The sequence below is a fragment of the Orussus abietinus genome, unplaced genomic scaffold (assembly GCF_000612105.2).
Source record: "Orussus abietinus isolate OABI.00-Male unplaced genomic scaffold, Oabi_2.0 scaffold139, whole genome shotgun sequence".
NCBI classification, from domain to species: Eukaryota; Metazoa; Arthropoda; class Insecta; order Hymenoptera; family Orussidae; genus Orussus; species Orussus abietinus.
This window is the reverse complement of record NW_019394303.1, coordinates 227,014-238,339: the sequence shown is the minus strand read 5'-3', so window position 1 is coordinate 238,339 and position 11,326 is coordinate 227,014. Positions and strand designations below refer to the sequence as shown.

The following is an 11,326-nucleotide window of genomic DNA, read 5'->3' as shown; positions in this document are numbered from 1 at the left end:
AAACGCATCCTAGTCTTCTTAAAGTGATACGAAAGCGTGATATGCGCGTACCAAAAAATCAACATATTTATACAAATTTTCTCCAAACTGGGTGCACCGGATTATCTGAAACTTTAACACGTGGTTAGGAGGCTCTAAGGAAGAAGACGCTGCCCGTGACATTTCAGTTTTCTATAAAATAAATATATTTTTTTCGTTCTTGTCCGAAGTAAATGGAAAATTTTGTTCGAAATATGAAATTTCATGAGCAGCGTGCTCTTCCGTAGAGCCGCCGTAATCACGTGTTAAAGTTTCGGATAATTCGGTGCACCAAGTTTGAAGAAAAGTTTTATCTATATTTTGACTTTTTGGTACGCATATGTCACACTTTCGTATCACCTTAAGGTGAGAAGTAAAGTTGTTTAGTTAAGAATTAATATAAAATATTTTCAAGCGTACTTTGTTCATTAAGAAATTGTAAATAAAATTAAAAACGTCTTCATCCGTTTCGTCATAAGAAGATGTTAATACATCCTCAATATAATCCATGTTTTTCTTACATTGGTGCAGTTTTAGGTTGAAGTTCGATTAACTGAAGCTAAACGGTCGAATTTGGCTGGTCAATCTAAACGGAAGTTAATGGAAATTAATCCGCTGTTAAAATGTGGTGAAACGTGCAACTCGTTGTAACGATAAGATTTATGAAATCAGAAAAGTTATTCGGTTTGAAAAAAGCGCGAAATCATGTATCGGGAAAGTGGCAACAGATGGCGCCGTAACGGACGTCAGTAACATTCCGGCAAAGTAAGGTTATACGGTTATACTCTAAATTATTGTAAATTACTGTTTCTTGTCAGTATCACGTTATCGGCTCAAAATGTATCTCATGTATTATATGGATGAAAACGGTGATCGTGTATACACTTTGAAGGTAATTTTGGAAGATTTGTTATACTTTTATAAGTCTTAAAAAGAAAAAAGCGGTATCATGAGTGTAGTGTTTATTGTTGTGATCAACTTCCACGTGGTTTTTGGTTTTGTTAATCTGCTTGTTGCGATAAGTGCGTGACTGTATGATTTTTAAAATTTGTGAACAAAATATTTTCTTAACAATGAAGGGGTAATGTCATTGATAATACTGATATTTTGCAGAAATTTGATCCTTCTGGAAAGCCTACATTCACAGCCCATCCTGGTAATTATGTTCGGTCCTGTTTCTGTAATAGATATTAAAACTGTTTCAATTAATTAAGTTTGTTCTATGTTAAAAAGTACTAATTAATTAGTTTAATAGTCTCTAAATGTTTAAATGTTGAATATTTTTTTAGCAAGATTTTCACCAGAAGATAAATATTCAAGGGAGCGCATAATTATAAAGAGACGGTTTGGACTATTACTTACGCAACAACCAATGCCTTCTTACTAAGGTAATTTGCAATGATTGTATATTGCCCATAAATACTTTAGATATATAGATAATGTTTTCTTATTCTGTTTGTGTTTTATTTTCAGTTAAACATCAAAACCAGAATTAACAGATATACAAATGTTAAAGCGAACATGCAGATTACATTGGACAAGAGATATCATTAATTTGATTATGATGGAAAGAGGTAATTCAACTCGGTACACCCACTATTTCCTCTTCGAGATACCTCCTGCCTTTGACAACAGAGAGATCCGTTGCATACATTGTTCCCGTCGAAGCCATTACATATAGGAATAGTAATAGAATTAACCAATTATACTCAATATGAATGGGATTTATTTACAGCTCTTCGATACATATAAAAAATAAAACTTACATTTCAACCATCTACATAGTACATACAAGTTTTAACTTATTTCAGCCAAGTAATGCATTTCTTAAAATATATAACAATACAAGTTGAAGAAGCTTTTCTCAAAAACTTAGTAAACTCTGCAATAATAAAACGAATATTTAAAAGTCTGAGCGATAACCAATTCTAATATCATTAATTCATTGAAATGTCATGAGTTGCAATTTCTTCCCTGTAATGACTAATAAACCTAATGTGCCCTGTATTTATATTTATAGTCTATACATGTACAGAGCAACTGAACGAACCTAAATATTGGCAGCACGTATACCTTGCGTAGGTTTTAAATAGATAGATTAATTCGCTAACAAGTTTCGTTTCTGAAGAGCTGTATTCATAGTTTTGCTTGTGGTGAAATTAGTAAAGAAATGTAATTAATTAACGTAATGTTGCTTTTAAAGCATGTATTCGCTAAACTTTATACAAATGCTCAGAATTCCAAAGCTTTAAAGAAAGCAATTAGTTGTCGATATTCAAATTAAAATTCATACATTTGTATGTTTATATTCTATACGGTTACCTTAAATGTTTAATTGTTATATTCTGAAGGCACGTTTTTACATTATAATATCACGTGACTATTTGTATGTAATATGTTAATACAATGTACACTTCTCCACATACAAGAATACAGAATTTACTGTACATAGTTTATTTATGGTATGTGCTTGGTATTCATATTCCAAAGTTAGTTACTCTTTTTCAGAGTACAGTCTCATTGTTCAAGCACGCAGAACACAATGCAATCTGTCCACTATGAATATAGCCCAACAGCCTACTCTATGAAGTACTTATACGAGTATAAATAAATTTTGTAGATTCTATTTTTTCAGAACAGTACACTTGCTTCAAATGTAACGATTGTGATGCGTCACTGCAAATATATTTTCAAAGAGCAATTATATATAAGTTTGGATACATTCCTCTGCATAATACTATATATTTATAACACATGGTGATTACTAGAGGATAAAACAACGTAGTCCTCCTTAGGATGACACGACGAATGAATTTCATTAAATCCATACCGACGCAGTATCTTTATATTTTTTAATTATAATTTAATTTCCGTCTTATACTCGAGTCTTAAGGACAACTTCTAAGGAATAACAAGTTTCTTTAAAATAAGATTCCATTCCTACGACAAATTAGTGTACCGCTGCAGTGACATTAAACAGTGAGTTTGAGTATTTAATGCGTTACATTAGAAAAAATGTTGAAAAAAACGTAATAATCACATCCGTATGTAATGTGTTTGATATAACCATGAAGTCTCTCTTTACAATTACGTTTTCGTTAAATTAATGAAACCACTTAAAAAGCATGTCATTTACTGAAATATGGATCCATGGCATAACTCTATATAACAATGAATGTTATTTTATCTGGAACATTACCATTCATAGGAAAATTCTCTATTAATGTATATCATACATATAGCACATATATACAGATTTGTTGGTACTCGACAAATATCTGATTTTATATTATATTCATATTTTCCCTTGAAACACATAATTCACAGTGAAACACATCATGCACTCCGTGCTTTACGCTTAAATCATATGAGAATGACTGTTTGAATTAATTGATTTCATTACTCTCAGTGTCGACATATTTACGAAGTTCGATTAAATCGAGTCTTACTGTATTCAACGCTATTTACAGAAGAAACTAAAAAAAAATTCAGTCGTCTAAACAGTGATGTTTTCAAGTTGCATATCAACTGTAGTTAACTATGCTTCAGTCACTAGAAAGTATTAAGTAAGAGATTACAGATTCAAAATATGAAAATTTCCCACTGTTCTTTCTCTAAATAATATAATTGAGGTTTTTATTTAAGCAAATGCCTAACTTGAGTCTGTCTGGTACGTAAAAAGTATGTTGTACTTTTGATTTAATTACTGCATAGTAGATTAGATACCATAAACGCTTGTTATTTATTTACAACTCGTACAACGATTTTCCGTACAAAATTTAAGCTATGACTTTACAAATTTGATACCTACAGACTTGAAAGATGCATGAAGATGCAAATTAATACTTCAGAGGCTACTTTGTGTATTATTATTTATACGTACATCACAGAACTAATTTTTGAAAGGCAATGGAATATCTCAATGGTATTCTCGCGAAAATGGTAGATTTTGTAAGTACGAAGTATAGTTTCGAAAAGTATTATTTCCATAAATCTATGTAAATCAGTGGATAAAGACTTGAAATAATTATACCGAAATGTTTATCAAATGTGGGTGTTGTTTTTAAAAGTAACGTATACATTTGCCTTTGATCACACCTATTAAAAGTCCAATTAACATCATTTTCACTGATCTAATTTCTGCTTGCATCAATTCTGGTAATATAATTGTTGAAATTGTTAGTATAGGTTATGTAACTCAATGTACCCGTAATGATAAACATTACAATTTTAGTACAACATGGATAATCTAGCTTTACGAACGAACTTTTCTTTAACATATTAAAATATAGCCTACTTGTTAGTTACATATGTACATTCATAGTAACACATATTGACCCGTATAATAGAACTAGCAAAAATAAAAAGATTTCACAAGATCATTTCCCAATGAATAAACATACTTGTAATTATTTTGACCTCTTCGTTTATATACATTATATAATTACTGACGTATCATAATTTGATTCTTTTTATCGACAGAATATACATTAACTAATCTTTTAAAGTCAAAATGCAGCAGTTTGGTATAAAAAAAGTTAAAACAAGTAATTGCAGAACAGAACAATCGTGTACAAGTTTTGAGTAAACGTAACTTTTCCATTTTTAGGTTACAACCAATGAACCGTAACCAGTACGTTTACACCAATCTACCCTTTTCCGAAGTGACCTTTTACCATTGGTTTACCATATATTCCACCAAATGTTTCGAAAGTGATAATCTAGAATTTATTCCGAGGGCACAGCTGGTAATACATGAACTTGTTGAGCTTTACTTGCATTGTACACTTGTCCTGGACTAAATGGTTCAAGTTTTGGACCAGACAATATCTCATTTTTCCTCGTGATGTCTGAAAGGATTCAAAATCTTGGTTAATACTTATTTAATAAATTGAATTATATTTATTTGCTTAAACCGAGGTATTAACAGATTCCAGCTGTAATAAAACATTTCTACTGCTCGATACGTGAAACAGTTATTTTAACCTTTTAGTTATCGATATTTTGGCGCTCACGTGTGAAAATTTATAGGTGCTTATACATTTCACATATAACCTAGAAATACAGTACATCGGCTGCAGAGATGTGGACATACCGTTTTTTAATTCTGCCGCTGGGATGTATCGAGACAATCTAACAATCGGAAGAGGCAAGTAACCACTCGTAATAGGCATCACGTCTAAAGTAACACTTTGTTTCTCCTGCGTCTCCAGAGATATAATGCCTGCGGTACGTCCACAAACAGCCCACATGGTTTGATCAGCCAAAACCTCATACATAAGCTGAGGTGGAGGGGTCAAATTTGGGCTGGGTAACATGCGTGTCACTGTAAGACAAAGGTGGCACATGCTACCGGCACGACAAAACTCTCCGCTGCTTCCACCTGCTTCGACTCTGGACGACACTGTGAATAGAGTCTGAAAAAAGTTGATCAGACTTGCGATTTTTAACATAAACAATCATCAGATGGTCCTTCATCGCGCGCATCGTAAGCGTGCCTCGATACACACATGTTAGCACGTATAAAGGGCCACACTGTGTAAATAGCATTGAAGACGGCATAAACCAGCTATATCGAGCTATATTGATCGATCAATACCGCGATATATCATACGTGTAGAAACCATGCAAGTATTTTTTTTTTCGTTCTCAATGACTAAGCGATTCATTTTGATTTACTTACAATTTGCATTAATGATAGTAATGCGAATTTAATAGCGAGATGAAATATCCACAGAGCAGCCCAACTAAAACGATGAGCTATGTTTTCGTCTAAATACTTTTTAGCATTTTCCCTACTTCGTTTACAAACAAACTAAATGGTTCTTTCATTCGATAATTTAAGAATATTGTGCAATCTGTGCATCGCGTTACATGTAACATCTTACCATGTAATCAGAGATGTCAAAGTTGCATCGGTAGACATGACTCTCCTCTTCTATTCGTTGTATCTTGTGTATGTGCAGTGGGTCATCTTCTGCACTCAACTCGTCCGTGACTTCTGCATTACTGATTGCTAAGTATTTCACGCGAAAGTCGGTCTTGATGGGCATTATAAACTTTTCATCCTTCCCAAATTCCAGTTCCCACATAAACGAAACGTTCATTCCGCTTCCGATTACTAATTTCTGGCCAGCAACAGGATTCAGGCTTTTGAAGCTGACATCCACCGACGTGCTAGTCGATAATTGAGGATCGGTCAGTTGTAGTAATTGAGACGTTAAGCCGGTTACGATTATCTGAAGGAATTTCCTTTGCTTGGCAGTGTGGAGTTTAATCGTTGACATGAAAGGAGGACCAAAATGTAACGCCATGCTCTCTTCCGCGTTCCAAGGACAGTGAACGTTCACCTGAAACGAGATTAATCGGTAAACGTAACTTGTAATTGGACAACCACCCATACGTGCTAAATTAATGATCTTAAGGTGATGTGATAAGCCATAAGTAATATAAGGCACATACGTGCTTGTAATTGTAAAATAAAAATATCGTTACCTTATGCTCCAGGGAAGATGCGTCCTTCTTCGGCGGAAGTTCCGCAAAGACTTTCAATTCCAGCTTAGTCGTTTGAAACGGTTCGCACACCGGTAATGGCACTTCCAATTCTCTAACCATATTTCTTTCAGTTCCCGGCGAGAGAAGCGTCAAACCCCTCGAAGTCCTCAACTTTAATTTGGCATCCTCTGTTATTCTTATACTACCGTTTGAAATGATTAATTCTATGTCTTGTACAAGGCCTGCTAAAAGGTCTCTGGTGCATTTTGAGTAAATTGTCGGCTGAGTTTTGGCAACTTGATAGCATAATCGAGGATTTAAGACAGACGACAAGAAGTCCAGTTTCTCCTCGAGAATTAATGACAATTGACTGGTTCGATAGAATCCTGGCTGATCCACAAGCCTCGTTAACGTGAACGTGTTTATGCCAGGCTTCAGTATGAAATTATTGCACGTCAATGCTTTACTGAAGTCGCCTTTTACGTTTACGGAGGGTTTCCGATGTCTAGTGCTGTCGGACCGCTTCACAATTGGTTTCTCGTCTTTGCATAAAACGCAAGCCAGATCGATGCTTTTGTCCTGTTTGCACTCTATGTGTAAGTAAAATGGAAACCGCAGCAAACAAGGATCGATAGGTTTCAGGTCTTCGATGGTACATTTCAGTAACCTGCAACAGTGTTAGCTGAATGACGTCAGAGGTTCGTATAAAATATTGACATACCGGGAAAAATTAATTCTCTAAAATACACCTCTCCCTTAATTTACGTGGCGGCGGACTTTGAGTCGCGAAAAATGAACCCACTGAATACTTAACGCGAAAATTTGGCACATCAATTCGATAAATATTTATTTCTCAATTAAGAGAACTCATAATGGACTCGTAAAGAACTTACAAATCAATCTGTGGTTCTGGCACAGCCTTCGATCCTTTCCTTTTATTTAAAGGTACCGCGGGTTTTTGAAGTTCCTCGACGGAAATGGCCGCGCAGGTGCAATTAACTTGCCTCGGAAGTAAACTTTTTACACTGACAGCGATACTGACGATACAATCTTGAATCACTTTGTCGGTAACATTGACCTCCATACTAAGTATCGTAAAACAGTCCCCAAAATCGGTAATCAATGGCTGGGGATTTGACAACATCTTCATATTAGCCAGCATCTCTTCGAAATACGTATTACGTACAGTGACATGTAACGAATCAGTGCTAGAAATTGCTGCACAAATTTTCGTATACTTTTCAACATCGTCCATCATTTTATAGCATTGGGCCAACTGTAACTGAGTCTGCGCAGCTAGACAATACCATCCTTCATCGGTGTATGTTTTCAAAGCATCGGACAGGAAAGCTACAGATTTCTGATGTTCTCCCAATTCGCTGTAAAATCTTGCCAGATCTTGTCCAATTAATCTGGCCGATCTGATGCGACCGACATGTTTGTAAGTACCCATTGCTAATTCGGCATGTTCGAGGTATTGTTTGATGAACGCCTCTTTCGATGACAGCGCCTCTTTAAGCTTATCGGTTGGCGTTGGTTTGCCATCTACTTGCGGCTCCGAGTCTCCCATTCCCGCAACGAGATAAACGACAGTATGCAACTGTTCACTAGTTGGCTCGCTACCAGGCATAAGTCCGCATAATTTCCCCAAAGCTCCAAGCTGCAATAAAACGTGCTTAGTATGTACTAACGGGATACACATTAATTCCAGTCGGTTACACACGGGTACCTCGCCCTTGCCTTCACTGGCTGAACGAAGAACCGCAAGACGATATAGACGCTTAATATTTTTTATAATATGAATTAGTATGATTATGAAGAATTCAGGTAATATGAAACCCCCTTCAAATCAGTCGATTCTAATAAGACACTTTTTAAGGGTATTGGACCGAACTGTTTGAAACTTCGACACGTGGCTTGAGAGGTTGAAAAGATTCTTCTAAATATCAACGTTTGCAACGTAGATATTTATAAGAATACATTTTACTGACGTCGATCAAATTTCTCGACGTGTTTCACTTCACCTTAATTCAAACAAATATTCAGATAATAGTTGCGTTTACCTTCTCACTTGCAAGAGCCCACAGACCAGCTGTGTGTACCGAACAAAGATCCTGCTGTTGTCCATTATCGATATTCGGTTTAGATAACTGACAAGCATGAAGTACTTCGAGTGCACACAGGAAAGCCCAACATTCGATAGACCCTTCGGAATGTTGAACTTCCAGCATACGTAGTTCACTGATGGTGTTATGTACAAATGATAAACATCTCTCTGCAACCTGGATGAGATAATGATTTTGATAAAAATATTACCAAGACAAATATTTTCAAAACGAATCGTTACATACTTCCCAGGGTTTGTTAAGAAATAAGAGCATGGCACATTGTCTGCTGAACAAATAACTCCTAAGGTCCAACAAGGAAGCTTTACACTCAGCTAATAGAAATCTCAAATGTTGATCTACGCTATTATCCAGCATGACTCCTCCCCAATTATTCAGAGGAGTCAAGAACGAGCTTAACCATGCAGGCGTGTCTGAAAATAAGTACGTAACATTAGGAGATGAAAATAAATTTAAATCTATTATGTACAATACGTAGATAACGTGGATGTACCTCCGACATTGGTATTAAGCACGAACTGTGTAAAGAGAGCATCCAACTCATCGTACTGTACCAGTGCTTCGTCATATAAACCTAGCATTTCTAGGACGAACGCGAGTTCTTCCTAAGTACAAAGTCAGATAATTATACATATCTTTTTATTCTAAGTAGTTTTAAGTGTACAAATTGCAGTCATTTGTTCGGATAACATACTTGTAAAAGAAAGTAATGGCAAAAGTTCCAGCCTGGCTGGTTTCTCCTTTCTCTCTGTTCCCGTATTACTTCTTCAAAACGTAACAATGTCTTGTCGTAAGCTGTTAACATTAAATGTCGTATTCGTGCAATCAATCCTCTCCATGATTCGGCAGAACGAGATTCAGACTTAATTGGATTTATTATGGACAAGCATCTGTATATGTAACGAGTGTAAAAATACAGAAATTGCCACATTCGAAAACAGGATAACGATTCTTGATTATCTGCTTAACACACTCACCTATCTCCCTGTTTTGTTGCAAAATCACTGCGGATTTTATCCAAAACGGTTGTTCTAGGAAGGAGTTTATTGCTTTTTTTGATATCATACGTCTCCACCAAAACAATTAGCCAATCGTTGATATGATATCGTCCTAATGTCTTCATCCAAGCATCTATATCATCTTTAACTGACGATTTATAGACATCAACATCCTAGTTTTAAGGTTTTGAATATAAATAAATAATTATTATATGTCCTCTTCTTAATTATAATTATGGGAATAATGCAGAAGTAATAAATATGAGTAAATGTAATATGTGAGCTTACAGAACATTCGCTCCAATAAATATGAAATATGGGCTGCTTGATAAGATGCCAATCAGTTTCCTTAGGTAAAGCATCTTTGGAAAATGGTACGAAGGCAGCTTCGAGATTCACATGTTTAATTGGCCGACCAAACGACCTCTTCCATTCGACCGAATCTGTAGGCAGAGCTTGAATCAAAGCATTTTCCAATGTAGAAAAAAGCTCTTCGTCTCCTGCATCTGCATCAAATTCAATATCAATTCAATACTTCTATCAAATCTTTCTAATGCTTTATCTTTGTTAAATACTTGAAACATATCGCATGCAATTAACTATTCCAATACAATGTCTAAAAGAAAAGATCAATGAACCATCAGTTAACCATCTCAGTGCAATAATTTCTTCATTACAAACCGATTTTGGTATACGTAAAATAATACGTCAGTGTTACAAATTACTAGTTCTAGTATAAAAACGTTTTTATTTATTCTTATTGAACTAACAATATGTAAAGCGTTTTAGAGTACATTAGCCAGAATTTTAATAACTATGGAATATGTTGACTATTTTCAAACGGAGTCTGGAATGTCAAACATTGGAAAATGGCAAAGTCAAGGAAACCCTTAGCAAAAAGAATATGAACTTGTACATATAATAATGTGGGAGTTCTGTATCAAATGAGGGTTTCCAATACTCTCAATTAAAGTCAGAGCTGCCCTCGTGACGTATCGAATACATCCGACATTCGCATCCCGTTATTCGAGAGAAAGTGCAGCCTCGAAAAGTAACGCACGTTGCATTCGAAAGAAACGGGCTCGCGCCAGAAGGTCATGTCGATCAAATGAAGAAACGTGCAGTATCGCTCGGGAGATTGACAGGTCGCCGGACGTATCAATAACAATGACTAGAAAGAACGCCATTTCCCATGAGAGGTTAAAGGGCACTCGCGAGGTGCAGTCTGTTAGACTCACAGGTGATGATCGATTTGTCGTCCATCGAGATATCTCGTTGTCGCTCACCACCAGGAGGCGGCCTCCCATTGCAATTCATCTCCGGAGACCTACAATCCTTCCGCGAGCGATCATTACAATTTCGCGTAGTGGTTGGTCAGTCTCCGCAATGCGACCGCCGGACTGTCAATGCAAACCCGCGTCCGATTGACGTTCGGCACAACCTGACACCAACTTGTGATGGTTTAACCAATTTTTCACAACTATTTAGGACCAGCCAGTCAACTTCAACCCAGATCCTCGTCAACCGCGAGCAACCGCGAGGGTGACAGGTGCTGGCTTGGAGGTTGGAACGGAGAAGAGTCGACCGTCCGCGCGATCCTTGCATTCGCCGGTGCTGCACTCTACACGCATACTCGGAACTACATACACTGTTCTACTTGAAGAGGATGAGATGACTTCCAGGATGCAT

The 11,326-nt window shown here is 36.2% G+C and overlaps 2 protein-coding genes across 2 annotated transcripts; one reads left to right on the top strand and one right to left on the bottom strand.

Annotated features, from left to right (window-relative positions):
* The first annotated feature begins 748 nt into the window (after positions 1–748).
* Positions 749–1,798, top strand: LOC105700698 (H/ACA ribonucleoprotein complex subunit 3). Its single transcript, XM_012426815.2, has 4 exons — positions 749–910; positions 1,132–1,174; positions 1,308–1,406; positions 1,492–1,798. Exons 1-3 carry the CDS (start codon positions 857–859, stop codon positions 1,403–1,405), a joined length of 195 nt encoding a protein of 64 aa, XP_012282238.1. The 5' UTR covers positions 749–856; the 3' UTR covers position 1,406; positions 1,492–1,798.
* LOC105700697 (trafficking protein particle complex subunit 10) lies at positions 1,728–11,179 on the bottom strand. Its single transcript, XM_012426814.1, has 12 exons — positions 10,876–11,179; positions 9,926–10,143; positions 9,617–9,810; positions 9,334–9,529; positions 9,133–9,244; positions 8,865–9,052; positions 8,577–8,795; positions 7,407–8,173; positions 6,514–7,180; positions 5,907–6,368; positions 5,114–5,435; positions 1,728–4,868 (listed from the first exon to the last, which is right to left on the bottom strand). Exons 1-12 carry the CDS (start codon positions 10,952–10,954, stop codon positions 4,747–4,749), a joined length of 3,546 nt encoding a protein of 1,181 aa, XP_012282237.1. The 5' UTR covers positions 10,955–11,179; the 3' UTR covers positions 1,728–4,746.
* Between the last annotated feature and the right edge of the window lie 147 nt (positions 11,180–11,326).